Here is a 25403-nt window from a genome sequence, read left to right as displayed (position 1 = left end):
AAGCTGCGGGAAGCATCATTTGTCTGTGATGTAGTTAGAGATAGATCTATCTCTAGCAGGTTAGCAGTTACATTTGCCAGAGTCATCTATGACTCTGGCAAGAGGCTTACATGTAAGAACTACTAGAATTATTTCAATGAAATCACTAGGCGTACGAAGTCTGTAGCCTAATCTTTAGTGTAGACTTTAGCGTAGAATATGTATAGTTCGCACGAGACAAATGTAGGTGAACGGAATGAAACAACTAACTTGGAATCGCTCGGGTAAGCAGTAAAAAGCGTCCATAGGTGCATTCAAATCCAGACGGTTCTTCCGTCCTCTTCCACGCTGTAAATATATTTCTAAAAAGTGTATCTGCAAACTGCACTCGACACATCTTCTGTGCAGCTTCCACGGCTACTCCGTTTTCAATTCTGAGCCACCGTTCTCTAAATCCAGTGATACACGTCTGGCAGTGGCCCACAATTTGGCCTGGATTACCGACTGGACAATTATGGCTGCCACAGTTGCAGACCCGACCTTGGTAGCGCACGTGCGGTTAGAAAGGGTCTTTTGTGCAGAGAGTAATTGGAAAGGATTGCAGCGCTACTTAGACTAAAACGGAGAGGCAAATTATGCTACATGGCATGCTGAATGTTTTACATCAACATTTTTAATATGCAATATTATTTTATGCTGCTAAGCGTTTGACTACAGAAAAGCATCGAACAGTGCAGATCTAATGACGCATTTCCGAGTGTTCTGCATTCCTACTTCGAGTTGTTTTCAATTATAATTCAATATTTCGCAAAAACCTATGCAGACAATGTTTACAAGTTACATGAACATTCTTGTTTTCGTGTTGAAACACCGGGTAATGTTTCCATTACAATACATTGTTTTTGATTGCGTGTGTGTATCTGCATTTCATTGCACTCGTTACGGCAGGTGAAAACAGAAACATAAAACACGGAGAACTCTAACTAGCTCCGATTCCAATGAAACTTGATAGCAGGATTTATAAAGACAAATTTTTCTTCGATCTGAATGTAAATGCTGCTGCATATTTTTCTTCCCATAAATGCTGTCTTTCGTTTTAGTGAAAAGCAAAGAAATGTCTTTTATTGTGCTTTTCCCCTCCTACACACCTGAGATCAGAGATGATTCCGTGGTACCCGCCGTAGCGCTAATTGTTCGGACCGGGTGATTTGGTTCTTCGAACATTTATCATTTTTCAATGTAAACAATTGGCTATTTTGTCTATAACAATATAACACTTACTGGATAAGCTGAATATGGCATCTGCTTCTCCATGACATCGTATTGCCGATGTCTCTTCGAGAACAAATTGAAGAAAAGAGGAAAAAAGCTGAAGAGAGATCAGAGATCCTAAGTAGCGACATTCATCACTAATTTTGACACGCTGTCCCATGTAGCTACTGGGCCCAATCTTATAAAATGCCGTACTATTCTATTTACGGCATTTGGTAACATTCACAGTGAGACCAGTGCTGAAAAAGGTTTATCGGAGTCAACGAAATGATTCTTTAGACCGTCAAATTACGATGGACTGATATGCGTGAAAACCATTTTGCATTTGATAGTCGTTTACGGCATGGCTGAATTCGGCCAGTGCTGCCATATCCATTCCACGGCGTTTATAAGATTGAGCCCTGGTGCAGATTCTGTAATAAAATATTGGTATCAATTCGTAGGTAAGAGCACGCGCATGAGAAAGCCAGTGAACCTAGTGAAAGTAAGTCAAATTGCACATTCAAAACTTATCTTATACTCGTTTTATGTTAACTCCTTGAAAGGCATAAGCACACTTGGCGCCAATAACGTCTTATATTTCTGTCAGTTAGACCCTTTCTTATTGTTTGATTCCGACAGTCCTAGTATCATATCTTTGCCATATCTTTGTCAATTATTTACCTTAAATGTTTTCCCAAAGCCTGTTTCATGCCAATAATCCTCAGCTCTAATAAGTCTGTCCTAGAGCTCTGCGGTTTTTCTGCACCCTTAACCCTCGCCCTGGCAGGGCATTTTTCATAACACGGCCTGGCAGGGGGGGGGGGGTCGATGCGACCCCCCCCCCTCGCGATTGGCTCCTATGGCACCTAGAAACACCAAATTTGGTAGGTAGGTGGGCCCTCTGGAGTTCTCGCCCCTGTGCAAATTTGGTTGCTCTAGGTCAATATTTAGGGGGGTTTTGGGGGGTATAAATGTAAAAATTTCGCTAAAAACAGGTCAAAAGTTTTTCGCTTATAACTTTTGATCTAATTAAGATAGAGAAAAATGAAAAGCACCAGTGAACTCAGCACGTCAAGGCGCGTCGAATGATATACTTTTTAGCTTGCTTAAGTGTACTTAAAGTTTTTCTTAAATTTTAAGTAAACTTAAATTTATAAATTAAGTTTAAGTTAACCAAATTGCATCATATCGCATATCATTCGATTCGGCTGATCACCAGGAACACAACGGTACCATTTTTTAAGCTCTAGCGTCATTATGTGCCAAGTTATTGGCAAAAACGTCATTTGACCTCAGTTGACCTCATTTGACCTGACCCATGGATAAGTACACCAAACAAAGCAGCACCTAGTGACCTGCTGTTATGTACCGTGGTTTCAAAGCACAAAAGTGATAGAACGAAGCGGATATCTCCAGTATTTTCCGAATTTAGTATTTTCCCATAGGCTTAACATAACGACGTAATGACCTCTAACTGACCTCAGGTCAGTGACCTCAAAAAAGCCGGACTATATATTATACAACTCGGTGAACTTAGCACATCCTGAAAGTTTGAAGGAAATCAGTCGAAAACTGTGAGTTATACAGGTGCAGAAAGAAAATTGAAATTTGACCATGACCTTGTACCGGTTTTTCTGACCTGGTGACCTGACCCAAGGTCACCCGGACCTGAAATTTTCAGGTCATATGTAAAAAGGTTGCCCCATAGGCTGTGCCAAATTTGGCGGCGCTGCGCGCCGCCGTTTTTACGCTATCTTCGAAAAACCTTAGGGGGGGTCGCATCGACCCCCCCCCCTGCCAGGGCGAGGGTTAAAACACAGACATAATCAGCAGCTATATCAACATCTAGATAGCAGCCAGAAATCAAATAAATAATAACTATTATCATTTTTGATAAATTGATCAGATGTGACCATTTTTAATTATGAGATTGCAGAGTGTAATTCGTGATGTTCTCTTCTTCTACACAACAAGCATGTGGTGTAACTTTGCAATTCGTTGACTTGATGAATGCCGGTAGGATGCACTATGAATATGTAATTCATGCTGTCGCTTATGAGCATTTCTTATCAAGCATCGTTCTTGTTGAACCTTCAACATGCCGCGGTACCATGCTGACATTTTGACTAAGTGAAACCTCCCAAATACAGCACAAATACCTACCATAATTTGACACGTGGGTTAATTATCCCTTGATGTCCTATCTCGACCACATAAAGTTATCTTCAATTTGGCGGCAATGTCCGCAAACACACCTCGCGCGCAAATACCGCTGATGGGTCGCGCGATTTGGCCGGTGCGAGTTTGAAATTCGCTTATCTGCTCCTGGCAAGTGACTTCCTGCTGCGCTTGCCTGCGCGCGCCCGCAGCGGCACGGAAGGAGATGAGAATGTGATAACGAGCGGGGAATCGTATTTGCTCGTGTATCTGCCGACCTAAATATGAATTGACGCGCGTGTGATGTCTAAATTAGCGCCACAGTTTCGGAACGTAGCAAAATCTGCATAGATTAGAATCGGAGCTATGATGAAAGATGAAGGAGTTTTCCCTCAATGAATTGAGGTACCGGAGTAGCAGAGGTGAGCAATGCCCGTATGCTTTGAAAACTTCTGTAGAATGCGTCAAAACTTAATGAAACACGTCATGAAATATGTTAAAGTTTACGTAAAATAGTTTGTAGTTCACAGCAGACTAATTATAAATCACAATACCGATACCGTGCGGACTTATTTTCGACTTCACTGTATATTCCTTTTCATATTTTGGACAAGCATTTCTATAGTATTTGTGTGAAAGAAAACATTGAACAATTCAAACTGCAATTATCTACTGTGAATCTCGCTATCACCAAATCAGGCTTCATCACATCAGCACTCCATAATTGGGCGAGACACAAATAAATCATCACACCCTTCTCCCTCTTCCCTGACTAGCTGCAGATGGGAGCCGTCTAGTTAGGGGCTCTATGTGATTAATTGATTATAAACGGCTGAACGATGATAGATCGGTATTGTGTAGCGATCCATCTCTATTTGAATGCTTCATCATTCATCTATTTACACATACACTACTGGCGGGCTCGCGTGTTGAGGGAATGAATACTGATATAATAAATCATCAAATGAATGTTGATATGCGGTAGCGAATCCTTTGGCGGTTCACACACCTCATTGAGAGGCTATAAGGGGTACGAAACGGAGTAGAAAGAGAGAGAGAGAGAGAGAGAGAGAGAGAGAGAGAGAGAGAGAGAGAGAGAGAGAGAGAGAGAGAGAGAGAGAGAGAGAGAGAGAGAGAGAGAGAGAAAAGAGAGAGAGAGGGAGAGAGAGAAATAAAAGGGAGAAGGAGACAGAAAAAGAAAGCGCGAGGGAGGGAGGAGACAGAGGTTTTGGTTGAGATAAAAATGAGAGATAAATGAGCGAGCCGAGAGTGAGAGTGAGAAAGAGCAGGGAGGAAGGTCCGCGTACACCATTCTGTGGTCAGAAGCTCCTCATTTATCACACCTCCTACCGACCTTGACCTTACACTTCAGTTCTTTTATTTTTACACACGAAATAATCGCTGTGAAATTAAGCGCAATCAGGATGAATTCCCTGTTCTGCTGAAATTGCGTGCGGTCCTTTTGAAGCTACTGTATTCCAGCGAGCGGTAATTAGATTTCGTTGCCGTCTTTTGTGCGAAAAAGTTAATGAAAACGAAGTCAAAGGCGGCTTAATTCTACACGCACACTTTGTCTTAAGTTGAAGAAAACGCGCTAATTGATGAGTGGCCTACGCAGATACTACGATAAGTTTTCGTTTTCGACTTTCGCGGCGATCAGCAATCGCAGCGTCGTCAGTGAACCTTAGATTGTAGTGAAATGAAATATACATATTTCACAGCCCTCTCTAAGTTTTACTTATCCTTAACTTACCATCTGATTCAAGAAAGCAGAAGGCTTAGTTTTCAGTATAAGACAACTTGGACATGTGCCTGAGAAGTTTAAAAGGGGAATTGAAAAGCAATTCGTTGTAGAAAAACGAAAGTAACGAAGCTGTGTCGGTTATGTTTTGCTATAGTAGTGAAGCTAAAAACTGTTGCTCATATTCAGGAACTAGACAAGGAGTACCTATGCAGAACTGGGTCGCCTGGCTTCTGTTTTGCTCCTTTTGAAAGGAGATGCCAGACACCTGGCAAATTACGTGTTGTCGAGCATCCAGCGCAGCCAAACAAATGCTCCTACCGACCACCGAGGGCACTTCCAATTAATCTGGCCGAGCCGGTGGACAGTGTCCGCGCTGTCGCCTGGCCGGTAATTTTCATTACGCCGCCAGGTCAGAGGTGCTCCTCCATTAGGGCGCCTCGTGGCCACAGCGCCGGCGGCCCCAAATTACCGTCCCTCTGAGCGGGCCCCGCTGACCAAAACTGGGCCAGGAGACAGTGACCCAGCGGTGGAGGTGGTCGGTAAAACACGGCCCTCGCAGCGTCCGAGCCGCCCCCGGGAGACGCCCGCTGCGCCGCTCATTAAAAATGCACGATCATCGGGCCGGCGATCGGCCGACAGCCGTCTGTGTGTCTGTTTGCGCCGGTGAGTGTATGTGCCGGGCGGTGTGGACGGGTCGGAGGGCTCGGTCATGTGTGAGGAGGAATTCCCAATGTGAGGCGATGCAATCTGACCATCTGTGCCCTCCCTTCCCCTGATTGTCCGGTCACGTGTCTCCTGACCACCGCTGGGACAGCGGCGGCGCAGACGAGACATATCCGGCGCGGCTGCTACCGCCACCAGCAGCTCCCAGCTATCTGGCCGATTATCTCCGATAGCGACATACTATACCGGGGGCAGCGGGACGCCTTTGTTTTTGCTTTCATTAGGTGTCGGGAGAACGGGCGGGGATGTCGTAAAAAGTAGCGACGTCATAAAAATATAGCGCGTCGGTGCGGAGAGCGGTCGGACCGAAAATTGGCCATGAGTGACCAGAAGGGCGGACGGTTCGGCTACCGATTGGGTATTATACAACGACCGGCGACCGCAGCGGTCGGGTTTGCGGTCTGGAGGAATTTCTGAGCGCCATTTATAATGAATTAGGGAGATAAAGTTTATCGCATGCAAGGCACGCAAGAGAAACGCTATCGAGAACAAAACTGCATGAATGCGAAATTAATTGATGTACCGTTCTTCATAAATGCATGGTTAAGTTTGAGGTTAAAGCTTTCAATGCACGAAGGCGTCGTCCTGTTAGGGGTCACCCAACCATGACCTCGCCCTCCTCCGCACCGCGCTCCTGAATTACGCATGTATCTGTGCCGGAACTGCGAGTATAAATGACCGCTCAATTAAACTCTCAAGCTGTCATTTATCACTGACGGAAGCTGGGCCACACCAGTGCCCACCTTCCTGCCAGATCCCTCCTCTCATTCCCCGCCCGAGGCGGGATTTGGGCGGGATTATCCCAGCCGGAAACTAACGTGTTGTGCCACTGAATGGTTGGTCAGCACAACTAACCCGTGCTGTAAGGCTTAGGGCGCCTCCGGGCAGCAGAGGTCGTGACCTGGCCCGTCTAATGGTCGACAATCAATGAAATAGCTCGGTGATGGCTTTATAATACGTGCTAATGGTTTTCGGCACACGGAAGGAGAATGGGGGAAATGTGGGGCGCGTGTGGGGTGGTGTGTTGACGGATATTTGGGCGGGAGTGGACCAGGAAGCGGTAATGGGGAATCGAGGTGGAAACAGGTGCCGCTACTGCAGGGAGCTGCGCTCAGGTGTTTTAATTCAGTTATGCATTTATTTTTTGCTGGAAGCATAGTATAAGCTAAGCTTAAAGTTTGTATGCGCTTACTCAAACCCAGCTTGTATACCGTTATTCACACTCCTTCTATAAAAGCTATTCGGAAACTATCAAATCAAATGTCATAACAGTATAGCAAAATGTCGCGGTGAAACTATACACCCATGGCAGCAGTTCCATTCAGCACTCGGTAACACCCATGGCAGCAGTTCCATTCAGCACTCGGTAGTGACTGGCTTCTACATTTGTCTGACTCCAATCCTCAAACGTATCCCCACGATTCAGGCGGTGACTGCAACGTAGGATGGGTCTCTAACACCAGATTACCACCTGCGTGGCGCGTGACTGCATCGCGACATACGTCACTAACACCACTACCTGCGCGGCGCTTCGTGCGGAGACTGCATTTCCGCGTATGCCACTATCACTAGCCTTCCGCTATCTCCGGACTTCCTGCTATTTCTCGGCTTCCGATCACCTTAGGTACACCAACGATCATTTGTGTGGATTCCCAATACGTGGGAAATGTGTGTTCAATACCACCACCGAAAGATACCATGAAATACCACTTGGCAAACAATGCGACACTTGATACCAAACCCAGTCAGTCGTAAACTCTCGTTGACTGGCCGAATGCCTCGTGTCATTGTTTCTTTTAGCTGTATTTGCCAGGGCAAGGCACACTGCGATTTTCGACAGTTGGAAAGCACGAGGATGCTGTGGAGCTCGTCTGGGAAAGTGGGATTGAAGATTATCTGGTGTTATTTTAGCATGAGCGCCTGAAATGCGGCGTCTATGAAGTTCACATAACGAGACTGATGTCTTCCAAATGGAATGCATCATACAACTACAAAGGACCCAAATGTTTAGTGATGCTTTTCTTATGTTGATATCGCATCAAATAAGGCTGTTTTTCCCCTTGCTTTAGCCCTTCTGGCTGTTAGAAGCTGTTTTTATTGACGCTGTACGTAATCGCATAAAACGGCACATTGAAGTTTTGGATAAAAATAAAAAAAAACTCGGTCTGCACGTGTTGTCGGCATTCTGCGGCACCCGTTCTAACATCATTACTACCGTTTTACTACGCACACCTCATCATTTAACGATAATTAAGTGGCCATCACTCGCACATCCCGCTCTTCAAATCTCGCCCCCCCCCCCAGCGTACCCCTCCGGCGCCTCAACCTCGCCCCAAGTCCAAATATGACATCAAGCGTGACTTACAGCCGGGCTACAAAAGGAACCGCCCACCAGCGGCGCACTGCTCGCCGGCAGCGCCGCCTCCCGTCGCCCCCAGACGCCTAATCAGCGACAATTAAGCGCGCCACTTATTGTCTCGTGCGCCAATTTACGCGCAAAGCGGCGTGCGCGGCTCGGCGCGACGCTGTGAGGAGAAGCGTCGCTCACAACTCCCCGGCGTCGGTCTGGCTGGTTGGAAGCCGTTGAGACGCTCCGCCAAGGACACAAGCAAGAGGTAAATAAGATACCACGCTCTGGAGGGGTCAATTTGAATGCGTAAAACACCGGTCCAGTTTCTATTAGTGTGTCGGCGATGCTGGGGTTTTGAGGTTTGTATAGGCGGGCCGAGACGCGCATGGGGCGGTGTGGTGTCTTTAGGCCTCGTTTGGGCCCGCTTATTGCGTCTTTAGGCCGTTTTGTGGTTGGTGGTTTGTGCGGTGCGGCTGGCAAACAGGGGTATCACTCAAAGGAGGGCTCAGAGGCTCATGTTTGACTGCTGGGTGGCTGGTGAGGGTTTGGTGAAAGGCTGTCAACTAACTCACCGGTATCCTGTGGTTTGTCGGCGCCTTGTCAGGTGGGCTCAGTCTGGGCACGGCGCCAGGCTGGGTGTTCTCAATTCTAGCATCAAAGCTCCAGTGTTTTGGACTTTTTTGTTTGGTATTTCATGCAGACGTTGATTTGATACTATTATTATTGGAAGCAAGGTTTTCTGTTCATATTCATTAATTTAATATCTATAAGATACTAGGATACAGGTTTACGCGATAACTGTACGTTTTGATAGATATTGTTGATGGGGCCATTAGTTTGGTTGTCAAAACTTGTATGTTTATATCAGTAGGGTTGTGTTTGGTAGTTACGTACCTGAATTGTATAGAAGGTAGGCATAGCTTTTCTAGGAGCACTACTGATCCGAAAGTTTGCTCGCTTCGCTCGCACATTGCTCGCTTCGCTCGCTTGATGATAAATTTATTTTATTTACCGGTGAAACCTGTACCAAATATCTGTACCTGCGCCTATACCCGATCCTAATCGCAAACCTGCATTCTTGATATCCACAGAGTTGACTTCCCGAGCTGGCTCTAATCGTTTTCACTCAGTTTTGCAAGCGAAGAAAATGAGCCTACCGCGCGTGCTCTCTGCTCGGCGACGGCCTCGGCCAGCCTGGGGCAGAGATGCACGCGCTGACGCCGCACCCGTGGTCCGATTGTGCCCATCTTTTGATACGATGGTCCGCCCCACCCAAAGTTTGTGCCCAGTAAATTTCACGTCGATGCGCGGCGCCGTTCCGGCGCATTAAGACACATAAGGCTGACGGACGCAGACACGACTTATAATTTATTAAGTAAGATTTTTTTATGCCATGCAAGCATGAGAACCATATTGAAGTGTTATGCATGCATAATGATATGCTGTAGTACTCGTATTTACGTGTAGATGATGCAGATATTCAGTATTACTTTGCACCCCTTCCTTATTTCGGTAAGGTTCTCTCTCCAAAATATTTACATACATTTTCATTATTATTCTTAATTTATGTAATAATTAGGTCATAAATGTACGTTTAATTATGCATACGTTTTTTGAAAGCGACATTCTATAAAATTGTAGCTCATCTATTTTGAAATGTATACCTTATTGGGTGTACGATACCAGAAGTCTTTTGCAACAAAATAACTACCAAGAAAGGGTGTGATTCTGCCTAGATTCACTTCCAGCGGACACTCCCTTGGGAAACTCTTCCGTGACTGAATTTATCTAGAAATTTACCAAGCATCTCTAGCTTTGCGTAGGGAATTCGGTGCAATACGATTTGCCGCCTTGTGTAGGTATGGTTACTTGGAAGATAATATACTGAATTTACGATTGCAACGAGCTGGGTATTCTAATCGTATATCCGACAATTGGTGTCTGCAGCTCTTGTTTTTTAATGTTCTCTGTGGCTGCCACAAGCTCTCGGCATTCCTAAGGTAAATGAAAATGAAGCAAAGAAGAAACTCAAGTTGTTTTTGTAATATTATTTACATCATCACATTACAAACATCAACCATGAGCAACATTGTCTCTACATATTTCGCTTACATACAGAGGAGAGAAACAGGGAAGAAACATTTTATGGTCACTTTCACACGAATGCAGATTGCAGAAGAGTCACACACAATAAATGCTCCGCGAAATCGTTCCACGCCAATCACAGTTTACCAATGCCATCGCATTTCCGATCCACGTCTTGCGTCAGCCCCCCATGTATTTGTTTACATTTATGCCTTTATCGAACCACTATGTTATCTGTTACGATGAAGAGAGACTACAAATGAAGACTTGTCATTTGGATGACCTGGGGTTCTACGGACAATGGACAGATCATGCTACAGGCTGAAGACAGTGTAACAGTTGAATACATGATAAGCAACGGCTAAAAGTGCTGAGACTATTCAAACACTAACATGGTGCACAAGCCAATAATACAGGACACTCGCGGTGGTGCACTAGGACGTTAACCGACTCAGGTGGGCTTCACAAGCTATTTGTGCTAATACTTTCTAGTTGCTCAAACTACAATGACACCGGGATTTCGCCAGCAGGTGCATTTTCTTCCATGCTGAGTACTGACCGATTCCCAAAACAGACAAACAAGGCTCATCACAAATTCGCACAACCAAGCTCAGTCCAGCTTAGCTCACAGCTCACAGTTCATAGCTCACAGCTCAACCCAGTAGGTCTGCCAGGGCCGTGATATAGCTCTGAGCCATCTGGAGTGTCTCATACTTTGAAAACTGCCTGTCATCTCCAATGGAGGGAAGCACGCTTCTCAGGCGGTCAAAAGCCTGGTTCAGATTGTCCATCCTCCTCCTCTCCCGGGCGTTCGCCGCTAGTCGCCGTTTCTTGCGCAGACCCTCATTCTGGCGCGCTTTAGACGGTCGCGGAGCGGGGGTTCGCGGTGCGGGTGCCACGCGCACAAGTGTCGGTGGCGCGCCCTCGCGTTTGACCTGCACAGTGCCTGAGGCGACTGAGGTTGGCGGTGTGACCTTGAGACTGCGCTCCCTATTGGTCAGCGCCGCTGGGTCGTGGGTCTGATCGGGGGAGGGCAGACGGGGGTTCGCCGCCTCCGACAGGGGCTGACTGTAGTGTCCACCCGTGGAATCTGGGTACGCCGGAGGCGAGCACGCCCTGTATGCCGGAGGCGAGCACGCCCGGTACGGCGGAGGCGAGCAGGTGGTGACCCGGCACCGGTCAGAGGTCAGGTCACGTGCCGCGCCGGTCACCGGCAGACGATAGTCACGTGACACCTCGGGACGGTGCAGCCGCAGGCAGCCGAAATCAGTCGCCATCTGAAACGGGAGAGACACGATAAATTCAACTCGTTCGATAGTCATAGATTAAGGCGAAAAGACCGCCATTGGATTAGGAATTGATTATTCATTTGCAAAGGTGTGGCAAAGTTGTAAGGAAAATAATTTCCATTTTATTGATTTTATTATTTTTACTCAGGCTTATTGCTTAACAACCTGACATTTGTTTACTTTAATGAAAAACAATATCAAATTCTTATCTGTATTCAATGTAAACGCGTTTCGATTATTTCTTTATCAGTACATTGATACAATTGTATCAATGTATTGATAAAGAAATAATCGAAACGCGTTTACATTGAATACAGATAAGAATTTGATATTGTTTTTCATTAAAGTAAACATTTGTCAAAATGAACAATATACTATAGCCTCACATTTGTCCCTCTTCCACACCCTTCATGCGCTCTGATTCACGCAACAAAGAGTATATATCATTCAGCTTGTTTACAACTATTAACGTCAATCAGCTTCTAGAAATATGTGTATTTTGTTTTGTGCCAGGCTTGTATCCTGGGTGAAGGCAGTACCAAAATAGTAGTTCAAGATGAACTAAATTTTTTTTGGGTACTGGTGACGTAAACTTTTATCTATGTGCAGTTTTCCGACGAAATTAATCGGTCACAGTAATGATCATATCATTATATGCATGTTCGCAAGAAATAGGGGAAGTTGGGGGAACGCCGAATACTTTTTTTCTGACGCCCGTAGCACGCTAGGTAGACAACATAAGCTATTCTTGTTGGCGTCATTCGAGAGGCCAGTCTTTTGTCTTTCAAACATACCAGGCGCATTTGATGAATTCGCATGCTGTTAAGCGCAAAAACTAAAAATATCAAAGAACTGACTTTTCGGCGTTGCCCCGGACTGCGGGGAAAGCCGAAAATGGGATAAATGATCTACGAGGAATGCCGACATTGATGTTTTGCCAATTTATCTCAAACTTTATCCAAAATTCATCAAAGCTGACACGCGTTTTAAGAGCTTGAGGACGCTTGGTGCACACTGGAAGTTAGAATTGTGTGATATAATAAAAAAAATGCTAGGTAAATCATTCCTTATAGGTAACAGGCCGTTGTGCCGGCTGAAAGTGTAATTTGTTTGACTAAAAATACGCGTTGCTATTCTACAGCAGTAAAGTCCACGTAGCGTGCTTTAACCCTCGCCCATGTAGGGGGGGGGGTTGGTGCAACCCCCCCCCCTGAGGTTTTTCGGAAATAGTGCAAAAACGGCGGCGCGCAGCGCCGCCAAATTTTGAGTACCTTATGGGGCAAACCTTGCGCATCTTTTGATAAAAAAAATTTGACCGGGTCATGTCAGGTCACGGAGTTATGACGTCACAAAGGGAACAGCCTCCGGCCGGATTTTCACAAACTGAGTGCCAACGCCCGAGGTTTCCTGCCGGTGGTACGGACATCGGTTGATAGATCGTGATGAAACTTCCCATGCATGTTGGGGCAAGTATTGGCTATCATATGGTATAAGAAACTTGACCGGGTCAGGTCAGGTTACGGAGCTATGACGTCACAAGAGGAACAGCGTCCGGTACTATTTTTGAAAAGCGCCCGAACCACTATTTTGCTAATTCTTGTCACCTCAATGGGAATATGCAGCAATATTAGCTTCTATAGGGAGCGAATGGACCTCCCAAATCCAAAAATACAATCAGATTTCAAAAATTTAAATTTTGATTTTTCGAATTTCTGCCGCCGACTGTGACCTTGCCAACTTCCGGCGCTCCCTACGCGCCATTTTTAGAGCTAGGGAAACGAAATACATACCAAACGATAGAGAATTGATCAAGGAACACGATAGTGAAGGTTTCAAGTCGATATCGCCCACCGTTTTGCCGCAATCGCCGCGGAAAGTTGAAAAAAAGTCTATTTTTCCGAAAATTTGACCTTTGACCGGTCAAAAGTAGGTCAAATGTTGACCTAGGACCAAAAAATATACCACCAATCGCGAGATCTCGGCGAGAGCAATCCGTTGGTCTTTTCCGCTAAGCTCTACAACGCTCCGTTTTCAAACGCCAAGGGGGGGTCGCACCAACCCCCCCCCCCCTGCATGGGCGAAGGTGGCAGATCGCCGTTTACGGGCGAGGGTTAACGTGCGTAATTGCACGTTTTCGGCATTACCCCAGCCAGCCATACTTTCATTTGCAGGCCCATAACTTTTAAACGTGCTGCATAAATTTCAAATAGGCTTATGCAAAGACATGCTGAAGATTACTTGACCGAATTGACCAGACAAACGGTAGCATAATGAGTAAGAAATGCAGCTTCAAAGGCGCATGTAGTACAAGGGAAACGTACATTGAAAACGCTTTTGGCGCCCTCACAGCCGAAGTATTCCAAATGACGACTCGTAACAAACATGCGATAATTGGTAGTCACTTAAGCTTCAGAGCATCACTGAGACGTGGCATCCATGTCGTACGGTTTTAGAAATATCTCGAATTTCGGCTTTGCCCCAACTCCGGCATTGCCCCAACTTCCCCTAGCGGGTAATTAAATCAGTAATTTTTTCAGTACCTACTATATACCAGGTGACCCAGTTTTTCCTTACGATGCTGTGTTGCTAGGCTGCGTAATTAAACCACCAAATTTAGAGGAACTAGCCCAAGAAATATTTGCCAGCTCTGCCCTCGTATAATCGCCCCACTTTTCATGAGTGCATCTCGTTTTCAATGCAATCACACGCAGTTTAGCATCCCCTCACTGGTCAATTGTCTTCCCTCCATAAACTCCACGGGACTGCACTCTACACCGACCATATCAAACACCTATAGGTCGATCTCAGCAGGACCATAACACGTGCCATACTTCAAGGGACTCCACGGGCTAGCTGGCTATCATAACACCTATCGTGGCCCGCCGGAGACCCCCGCAGGGACCGCCGACCCCTGCGGGGCCCGAGCGGGACCCCCGCTGGGGCTTGTGCTCCTACTGGTCACCACTCGGTCCCCACGGGTCCCGGTGGGATCCCAGCGGGCCCCAGTGGGTCGGCCGGACGGTCCAGGGATGCCATCCCATTATTGGAGCTCCCGGGGTGAGCCGGTGCTTCTGAAGTGGCCCGCCTGTTTCGGGGTGCCGCCGGGGGGGCCAGAAATGGTGTGTCGCCAGGTTAGAGGCTGTGCTGAAAACAGGGCTCGATGAAGTGTGACCGGCTCCAAATGGGACCGCCCCCTGCGACCGCGGACAACAAGCTAGTGGGCCAGGTCATTTCAGAGATAGTGGGATGGCCAGGGTGCCTGCTGGGGGCTGAACGAGGACAATGCAGATGTGTAGTTTGCAGTAAATTATTGTATAATGCAGCAATGAGCTGTTTTTCTTTGCTTACATGTGTAGGGTAACGATACAAGACAGAAGCACTCTTGTATTGGTATAAAAGAAATATTTGTTAACTGTCCTTAGCTGAGTAATTTTTTATTCTTCAAGACTGTCCGCGAGCAAAAAATCAACATTCATTGCACTAAGATGTTTTTGCTCGAAACGAATTCCTTGCTCCCAGTTTCAGCTTTCAGAATGTCTAACTAAAAACACGATCGAAAGCTCAGAACTAGCACACAAATCATTAACGAGTCTTAGTATAACGTTTATACAAGATTACTTCTTGTAATTAGGCATACCTAAACAAGAATGAAATATCTTGCGATAGAACGACACAAACAACAGTTTTGAGCCTCACCTGAGCTGTCAGTTCTCCCATAGACTCCACCGAGGGTTCCTCTTGCGAAACACTCTTGCAAAACGAACCACACCTTTCCCCGAGAGCCTCACAGGTACCCTTTCTTCTCCAGACAACTTCTAACACCTCAAGATCTACTTCGTCACTCTGGAATGAGTCAACTCTCCACCAAGTTTCGTCCTGGCACCAGGTCCTCCAGTTCTTTCCTCTTCGCCGAGAATGAGGGAACTGGCCGAACCTTTCCGTCGAAGGTGGCCGGCTTCGGCGGCGTCAGCTGGCACGCTCACGTGCCCAGCCGCCAGCCGTCACCCCAATTACGGGAGCTGGCCTCCCCCTCGCTCCTCCCCCCCCCCCCCAGCCACCCCCAGCGCGCGCCGTCGCCGTCGTCACTCGTGGTTCGCGCGCTGTCCCCGCAATGTGATGACAGAGGGAAGGGAGAGGGGAGGGTTATAATCGGGACGGGCCCGATCGGCAAACTATCAAGGCGCGACGCTCGGGTTACGGCCGAAAGCTGCTCGTGCGTGACTGGTACTATTTTGGCAGGGAGATGTGGTCAAGGATTTGAAATAGGTGACAGGAGAAAGTGATGCTGTGTTGTTTTGTTTGGAGCTAATTGTTATCAGTCAGGACCATGTGCTGACTAGAAGTTCAACAAATCAGCCACTTTCAAATAAGCTAGAAACACTGCCTGCTTCTTGGTTAGAAAAGCTTAATTCAGGTTGCGGAGTTTCTCTTACAGGTAAGTTCAAATCGAAGCGATCATTTTGTCTTTAGAGAAAAGATAATAAGTATGTGCTAAACAACCTGTTTAAAAGTTTATTCATCTAACAAGTTTTTTGAACACGCATCAATGATCGAGTGCAGCGTGCACTGCAAAGTTACAGTAGTTGAGCGTTTTTTATTTTTCAGGGTGAATGTCAGCGATGTCTCTGTTATTTACCATAATTTTCTGAAGCTCATCTAGGCGTAATCTTTAGAGCTCCCTGCTCCCGGATTCCACGTGCCTCACAGATTGTCGGCTGACTCACATCCTCACACCTGCTAACCCTCTGATCCCTGCATGCTGGCATTGGTGACCTTTTGACCCCTCCACCACCGCGCTAACCGCCCCCAGTTGCTGCCGCCCACAACCCGGGTCGCTCAGCCACCGTTTAGCCTCGGGGCACAGGATTAGTCAGCTGATCACCGCACGATACATGGCCACGGTGTGAACTGCTCTTTAGCCGTGTGAACTGCTCTTTAGCCATCATGTCCGTCAGCCAATGCTCGATGTGAAGTCTTACTGCCGTCGGCGCCGCCCCAGGGCACGGATTGTGGATGTGCTTCTGACATCTGCTGCTTGCCGCACAGCATCTGTCGCCCCCCCCCCCCCCGTGCAGGTGGTCTGGAGGGGGTGCCCTCCAGAAATCAGGGCGCGTGGCAGGAAGTGAGAGATTTATTCTGGACCGGCCGTTAGAGAAATAATTTGACTTTATTGTAGCCGTGGCTGCGTTTAACAATCTGTTCAACATTTCTGTGGGGATTGCAGCTGCATTGCGCGCGCGCACTGTTAAAAAAAAACAGTCAGTGTAAAACGACGGGGCGAAACGAATTTCTGCTTGCATCATATAATTACCGGTGATTTTCGGAGAGAAGATAATCCAATGACAGAATGGGGCGGTGCGCCATAAGACATTATTTGTTTTCCCAGGACGTAATTTTCTATCGTGATCGGTGGTTATGATATGAAACTGATCATGAATACTAAAATCGGTTACCAATAAATGACGAGCGATTTACTGAGGGGTTTAGATAATCAATAACAGAACGCAGATAGATGATTGGTGTATGTATCGCCCGCTGTTGAAGTGTTATTTAATGTTCGGCACTAAGTCATTCATTGATCTGCTTACATCATGTAACATATGGTTATTAACAATTGAATGGAACAGAGTCGTGAGAAAGTGCCTCTGATAGAGCTGAGCTAAGTTGAGCGCAGTGCTACAGCTAATGAACGTATTTATCTCATATTCATGTTTTACCGAAGAATTTTGCTTCGAGCGTCCAAACTGAGACAGTAAATCGACGTGACTCATAACTCATATATTTGAGCTGAAGTGTTACAAATACGTTTGAAAATTGTCCTTATTGTGAGGCCACGAAAAAAAAAATAGGTAAGGAGGGAAAACTGTTATTTTTTGGCAATCTTCAGCATCTTATTGGAAAGTGATGTTAGGCCTTACCAGTGCCGGACTGCACACGTTCAAACGTCTTTGGCCTAGGTACTTTTTCATCAGTGAACATCGCTTTAACATTGAAAGAACGAGATTTTAAAGCAAACATATTTTAAAGTCGGATCTTTTTAAATCAGCGGCGTTCTCTTTCATCACATTTTATTAAAAAAGAAACCGTTTTTATTTGAGAAAAAACTTCAACCAATACAAGCCACTTTGACGTCTGCCCTTCTACATCCATTTCATTCATCAAGAATGATATTTTCGAATATGGCGGTCTTTGCAAGGTCTGCTGTTGGAAACTCAGGGCACATTATTTCAGGAAAACTATGTGCAAATATCACGTGCCAGTGATTGTCTAGACGGGTGGCGGCGATATGATATTTGACTTTCGGATCTAATTTTTTATCCACTTCCCTGCCCGTCATGCGCCACTGTTGACTATTCTCCCCCAAATATCACAACCCCCGCTGATCTCCAGTCTCGTGTTGTTGCTGGCCTGTTTCCACCCTTCCTTTCCCTCCTCCCTCTCTCCCCCTCTCCCCCTCCCGTGCTCAGATTATGGTGTCATTGATAATGCGGCCTGGTGATGCACTGCCCGCCTCTACAGCGCTCTGAAGGATGGTAATTGTGAATGTGGTGACCGCAGCGCAGATGTACGATCCCGATTAATTCATTTACCACCTGCCCAGTACTGTTGTTACCGGAGCTTTGCCGCCAAGCGGAGTCAGAATGTTGGTGATGTAAGTTGGATGCCAATGGCTGGTGCGAGTTGAAATCTGATTGTTAGTGCCAGGAGTTTGATTGTTGGTACAAGTTGGTCCTGCGTTACTGGTGTCTATTGGAGTACGATTGCTTATTGAAGTATGACACTAGATTTTATGTGAATCACGATTTGGTTTGGTTGAATGCTTTTGTTTTTATTGCGGGAAGCTGTCTTTCTTTTTTTGACTTGTGAATCTCATAGATGATCAAACTCCTCAGATATGTAATGGAGTTTAGAGTAGCTTGAAAAATGGAAACAAACAAAACTTTTGGCTTTACGTGAACAGTGAATAATAAACAGACTTTAAAAGCGGAGCTTTCAAAAACAGCGGTGCTCTGTTTCGTCACACACCCTTCAAAAATGAAACTGCTTTTATTAAAAAAAAACTACAGCCAATGTGCTTGGCCATGCATAACCACCGGAACTCTAAATTTCCCATCAATATTGGCTGACATACCATGTCACGATTAGAAGCCAATTACCCCACGGTTTATGGCCGAAACCGTGCAAATAATTGTGTTCTGCTCACCCCGTTGTGTGCTGACAGCGGCAGTATTTCTGTACCGATGACGTCAAACAGATTCCCAAACGTAAAACCAGCTCATTTGACCCTTATCGCGGCGGTGCAGCTGTATACATCGCACGAGTTAATATGTTTGAACCAGATAGGGTGTCGGGAGATGTTCATTTACCCCTTGAGCCGATGTGTATCGTCTTGTCGGACACGGATCCTACAAGAGATGATTTTCATGAAGAGGCTCAATCATCTTGGGGTCCTCGGAGGTGTGCGATTTTCTTCACTTGTTATTATACAGGTCAGCTGGGTTTTTCTTCTGAGGTTGGTCACTTTCTGTGCCTTCTCAGCTAGCTTGAAACGCAGCCACCGCCGCGCCTCTATAGGTCACCTACGGGGGAGCGAAACAAGGTCCTATATAGGGAGCGAAAGAAACAGCGAGCGGTGAAGCGGCTCGAACCGGTCTCACCTCTTCGTCTTTCCGGTTTTCCACTTGGCTGCCAGGACGGTTTTCTCGCACTCCTTTTTCACCTATACCCAGCTTCCATTTATTGGTTCAAATGTAATAGGACTAATCAAATGCTGGCCTCCGAAATTACAGTCAATAGTTGCCTGTTCCCCAAGGCAGTTGCTTACCGACCCTTGGGACATCATGCCGTGTATGTTTTGATAAAAATAAATTGCATTAATTGTATGCTAAGCATGGAAGCTATTTCGGGATCGTATATTATATTCTAATGTTTAGCACGGCATTTTCCTTTCACTCATTTCAAAATGATGTAAACGAGGCCTTAAGTGATCTCTCATATTTGCACACAACCAACAATATGACCTTGTATGACTAGAATTTAGTGCAATATTTCAATAAAATTTGCATGTATGATTATGTTTATGTGCAGAGAAACCCATGCTTCTTAGCAGTCTCGTGCCATCGAACTATTTAGTTTGATTCTATGTGACGGTAGATTGACTTGTGTAACAACGGGAATTATTTTCAACTTAGGGTCTGCTCATACCTCGCGGCCCGACCCACATAGACTAACTCAAGACCCGTCATTGAGCTGAATGACGGACTGGAGCTCAAAGTTGGCACGTGTGAACTCCATTCCACATTTGCCGCCTCTGTTATTTTCGCTGGTGTCACGCGATGCAACTCGCTTTTGTCACCCATGTCACGTAATTTCTATAAGCGAGCTGCTTTCGAAGCACTAGCGTTAGCCGCATTGGCATGCCAAACCCTGATTCGATGTGCTTTCATTTATGAGCATATTCATTTGCTGACTTTAATCAAAAGGTTGACCGATAATGTGACATGATGTTACACGGATTTATTGTGCTAAAATAATGAAACAAAACGGTTAAAAGCTGCAGAGATAAACCATTACTTAGAGCGGTGTACCTATGTATACAAAAAAGGCAGGCACAAGCACGACATGGTTACCCAAAGACATAGAACGTTTCTTTTCGTATGATTTACATTCATTTAACTAACAAAAGCATTCTGGCATTTCAAGCTCAGAATCCTCTACGTCTTTGCGATTACCCGCACCTCCATCCCAGTTCCCAGCCAGCATCTTTGCCGCTATCATGTTACTCTCTGCAGCATTGTCATTCTGCGATGCTGCGACCGTGGTACAGCTCATCAGCTTACTGCTGCACGCTGATTGGCCGCCGCCCTCCGGCCAGACAGCTGATTGGCTGACACCCTGCGGTCAGACGGCTGATTGGCCTCGTTGACCCAGAATGCCCAGAGGTCAGAGGCCGGATCGGGCGACTATGGGGAACGTGTCGGTCAAATGACATAGTGACAGGACAGAATTCGTAGTGACAGGACAGGATTCGTAGTGACAGGACAGTCGGCGACCGGGGGATGACAGAGCAGAGGACAGTTGTGGAAATGGACGAGGAAACTCTCACCCCGCCGCGCTGACTGGACTGGAAACGGGAGAGGACTGGTGTTGGTTTCGGTGGTGCGGGGAAATGAGTTCGGGATGAGAGACGATAACTGCGAATTGAGAGTTAACTGAAACCGTGTGCGGAACAATTTGGGGTAGTTTATGAAAGATAACCCACTGCAAGACCAAGCACCATTTGAACAAGATCGCTTAAAATAAAAGGAAGCAACTTTCGGGTATCAACTCAATTTAGAAACAATGAAACATATAATTCGTACCAAAGCTTCGAAGCTGCATTTCTTTGTAGAACACCCACGACAATGTTTCGTTTATTACCAATTTCTGGTAAGTTTGTAGATCAACCTTTCCCGACCAGGTCATTTCCAGGCCTTTGTGTCATCAGAAGATCTGCAGGTTTCGTGTATTATCCAATCCGACGGGCCATTACATCCCAGACTGGACGAATGAGCTCCACCAAAATAACCTCATTGCCAGCGCAGTGCCGCGCGCCGCAATTGCATTCTTGTGCGCCAGACTCGTCCCGTCGCGTCAGGTGCCTCGGGCGCGGCGGTGGCGGCGCAGGCGGCCCAAATTAGTGGCAATCCCGGCGCAGCGGAGGCGACCAGCGGCGCGCACGCGTCTAATCGTCCGTCGGACGGCGCAAGCCCCCTGGAAAAAACACGTGGCGGGCCAACATATGGCGAGCGAGCCGGTTTGAACCTGCACAAGTAGGGTCACTGAGGGTGACAGGTGCGCCCTCTGCGTCCTGCGGACCCCCCTAACCCCTCCCCCCTTGGAGGACCCGAATGATGGGGGCCGGGCGGCGCGTGCTAGGGGAGGGGGAGGATGATAGGGGAGGGGAGGTCAGGCGAGGACAGTCGTAACTGCAGGGGAGAGATTGCGGAGTGGGGAGAGGTATGATAGCAGGGGAGGGGAGCGATGGACAATTGGCACGCAGAATTGCGCGTGTGCGTGCGCTATTATCCACGGCGAATGATTATGAGTTTCGTGTGGAATTTTCGTAAGGTAGCCGGTGTTTTCACGCCACGATGGCTGGAAAACAGGCTAAGATAGTCGACTGAACCCTATTAGTGGCAGGGGGTTGTTTTCATCCACCCCTCAGGTTTTTCGGGAATATCTCCGAAACCGCTGAAGCTACGATGCTGAAATTTTCTGACTTTTCCTAAAACTAAATTGGGCACATTCCCTGAAAATTTCAAGTTCATAACTTTACCAGGGGCGGCTCCAGAGCACTGGGAATTGGGGGGTCCTATTCGTGAAGCGAGTCATTTGGGCGAAGATCACGATGCTGATTATTATAACTGTATGCACCAGTTTTACGAACAGTGAATGAAAGGTATCATGTGATAACATATACAAAGTTATTGTGCATCCTCTTTTGACACGTTTTTGCTATAATAGGCGGATCCAGGCGTCCAAAAAGGGGGGTTATGTTTTACCTCCCAACATAGGTGCCCTGACACCGCCTATGCATGACCAATACAATTGAAGTCGTTCTCTCATAAGAAAATTGTAACATAACAAGACCATTACCACCCTTTTTAGAAACAGTACCAACAAAAACCTTATTTACTATACTTTTTGTGTACCCCAATCTCAATGATCTGTATCCGCCTATGATTTTTGAAAATGCATATTTTTAGGATCCATGTGAATTCCTGGTTCATTCTCTATCGATCGGCAAAAGTTGCGTTAAGATTGGTTCAGAAACCTGGCCGTGATAAACAGTCTAAAATGTATCTGCAATTTGCCCGTTTTTACCCCCCTCTACCCCCCTATTGACATTTTTTTAATTTTTATTTTTTAGAAATGTAGATCACGTTGAGCGAAATCGAATGCCGTTTGAATTTTGAAAATCGGCCCGTTAGATCTCGAGATATCAAGGGGGGTCGTAAACAGCCCCCCTGCCACTAATAGGGGTAGCCAGGAGCCTGCCACTAATAGGGTGAAATGTGGTAATGGATATTTGTGATACAATTAATGTTGTGCTAGGGTTTTTTATCAGGAGCTACGCTGAGTAAAGCTAGAGTAGTCTTGATCCGACGATATCCGGCAATTGTTTGGAAGGTAAAAAAAGCTGAAATTCCACACGCCTGGCCAGTGTCTCGATCTCCCAAAGCCGGTTCCACTTTTGGCAGTATGGCGAGAAAAAAATAGATCATGTAGGAGCCAAAAGCCGAAAGACGCCGTTCGATCTCCATCGGCTGAATGTAAAGCGATGTTAGAGCTACTTAGTGACAGTTGAATGGCAGGTGCAGCCTAGTCAACCTGATCTTGTTCACTTTGTGTAAATGTGCGTTTTTGCTTTACTATAGTATGAACCCACTTGCATACACCTACTTTAATTTTGCATATTAAACATACCCGGTTTTTACCATCAAAACCTTGAAGTTATCCGTCCAAGCAGAAGCCTTCGCCCCCTGGTCCTGATCTGTATTTGCGTATTTTACCATATTTTGGCCTGTGTCGTATTCAACCCATGACCACATGCGCTACTCCTTCTGTCCACTTTCACTCCGTCACCAAAGGCGTGCGCCGATCGTTTTGGGGCTTCGCTGGATCGTCTTGCATAAAATGTCGGTGTCGTGTTTCGGCCGACCTCGATAGAAACCGTGTCGACCGGAGGGGCTCAGAATGGGGTGAAATAAAGTCTTAACTTCCCGCACCTGCGGGTCTCTGTTTAAATTCTAACCTCGATTAGGGAAAGGGCGTACTTTTTATCGCTTGTTCTGGCTTCTGATAGGCTCTAGTAAAGCACCATTCCCTTTTTGTATACATCTTATTGCTAAAAAATAGTCTAATATTTATCATATGAATATGCAAAGCGTTCCGTCATCCAAAAACTCGTCTGTTTTGAAGTTACATTCGCGTACAATCTTCCTTCCTACCAGAGGTCGTGACTCTACTACAATTCAAAGCTAATTCAGCCGTATCTCTCTTCCGACACATGACAATGGCTGGGCAAAACCGCCCTCCTAAACCTCGTACCGCTTCCCCACGCGCCCATTGGGCCAGTCTCGTGCCATCTCTCGCTGGGTACCTCGGCCGTCCGCTCGGTAGGCCCCAATTGTCCACGCCAAATGAGGCGATTAAGCCGCCACCGCCGCCGCCGCCGCCGCCGCCCGCCGCTGCCGGCCACATCGTAAGACGTCATCGCCTGCGCCGCCCCCGCCGCCGCCGACAGACGCCATCAAAACCGTCATCGCCACCATGTGAATCCGAGTCATTGGATCACAGATGACGTCGAACGGATCGTCATGAATCCGATGACGTTGATGATGTCGATGACGCCGCTGCCGATGACTCTTGCCCGATCTTCAGTCATTCAATCCAAACGACTTGTAGTCGTGACCTCGGCTACCGTAGCGACCGGGAGTGACTTTCGGGAATGAAACGAGATGCTCCGTGAGGATATAAACTGGTTGGGGAATGTGGTCCACTTGACTGGACAGGAGCCGGTCATTTTGCACGGGAAATTGCGCTCGTTTGGGGTGTGTCGGGTCATCAGAGGCGGTATCAGGCGGCGAGGGAGGCAGGGTTGTATCCTGACAGAGGTGGCTTTGGGATAAATAGTCTGCGAAGTTGATTGTTCCTGTTGGCTAAACTTGTGGAAAAAGCTCTTCTGTTCTTATTCTAAAATTTCTAAAGATTTGTTGTTGATTAACACGATTTCAAACAAAACTTGCCGAAATTACTTCGGGTCATTTATTCATTATTGCACCGAGCAACAATCTGAATCACCGAGCAAAAAAAAAATACATGTTAGCTTACACTTCTGCCATGCCTACAAGTGCCCTCAATTAACCAAGCTACTTATTAATTTGTCGCCGACACCTCGTCCCGCCCCACCTCTGACCCCTCCCTCCCAGCTGGGCGCGCCCGTGCCCAGATAAGCAGCCGCCCCGCCCGCCGCCGCCGCCGCCACCGCCAGCCTAGGCGAGAGTGGCGCGGGGCCTCCAAATTGCGGCGCGCGCTAATCGCCGCAGCACGACACTGTCTCGCCGAGACTGCCGCCACCGCCGGACACCTGCGCCACGACGGCCGCACGCGCGCCACTTTGCAATAAACCGCCCGACAACGGCGGTCGAGGCGGCGCGGGGGCATTAGGGGAGGGGAGATGGATAAATCTTGAGCTTCCTGTCTTCGTCAGATTCGGCGACAGCGGCGGCAGCAGCGGCTGGCATACGTTAGACCAGATGGGAAGCGGAGCTATTTAGTCGGACCGGTGGACCCAGTGGCTTCCTTTAGACACAAACGGAGGAACATAGGGGGAAGGGAGGGGAGGGAGAGGTCAGATTTGAACGGGGGCTGGGGAAATGGCGCCCCAACGGATCCAAGGTGCGATTTGGATAGTCATAGCGGATGTGACTTATCAGAGCGACGAGCATTGGTTACCTACCCACTACCGGTTAGAACATGTTCTCTGCCCCTATCAAAATAAAATTCATTCGAGGCATAAGTCCTCATCACGCGGCATCTGAAATTGACGAGAATTGCCCGTTTTCCAAGTAATATGAGTACCTGAGCAGTTTTTTATGGGAAAACATGCTTTGGGCGTCGCCTTTCCAACTAAGCCAACTAGGCCGCAGCCTGGGATAACCACGCAGCCAATTTCTGGATACGTTGATGGTAATACAAGACAAGAAACTAGAAAAAACTCCAATGAGATACCTACTGAATGCATGCACTAAATCAATAAAACTGAAATGGCAGATTC

The 25403-nt window shown here is 46.9% G+C and overlaps 1 protein-coding gene across 1 annotated transcript; it reads right to left on the bottom strand.

Annotated features, from left to right (window-relative positions):
* Positions 1–10363: 10363 nt before the first annotated feature.
* LOC122369466 (protein atonal homolog 1-like) lies at positions 10364–15439 on the bottom strand. The gene is made up of 2 exons (XM_043344241.1): positions 15278–15439; positions 10364–11569 (listed from the first exon to the last, which is right to left on the bottom strand). Exons 1-2 carry the CDS (start codon positions 15296–15298, stop codon positions 10946–10948), a joined length of 645 nt encoding a protein of 214 aa, XP_043200176.1. The 5' UTR covers positions 15299–15439; the 3' UTR covers positions 10364–10945.
* Between the last annotated feature and the right edge of the window lie 9964 nt (positions 15440–25403).

Source organism: Amphibalanus amphitrite, unplaced genomic scaffold (assembly GCF_019059575.1).
Source record: "Amphibalanus amphitrite isolate SeventyFive unplaced genomic scaffold, NRLGWU_Aamphi_draft 001037F_arrow, whole genome shotgun sequence".
In the NCBI taxonomy this organism is placed as follows: domain Eukaryota; kingdom Metazoa; phylum Arthropoda; class Thecostraca; order Balanomorpha; family Balanidae; genus Amphibalanus; species Amphibalanus amphitrite.
The sequence above is the reverse complement of the archived record's forward strand: the minus strand, read 5'-3'. Positions and strand labels throughout refer to the sequence as shown.

Excerpts from the sequence above, each read along its gene's own strand:
- LOC122369466 (XM_043344241.1), bottom strand. The coding sequence starts at position 15,298 with ATGGGAGAACTGACAGCTCAG. Across the intron at positions 11,570-15,277 it reads TGGGAGAACTGACAGCTCAG|ATGGCGACTGATTTCGGCTG; the intron begins GTGAGGCTCAAA and ends CTCCCGTTTCAG.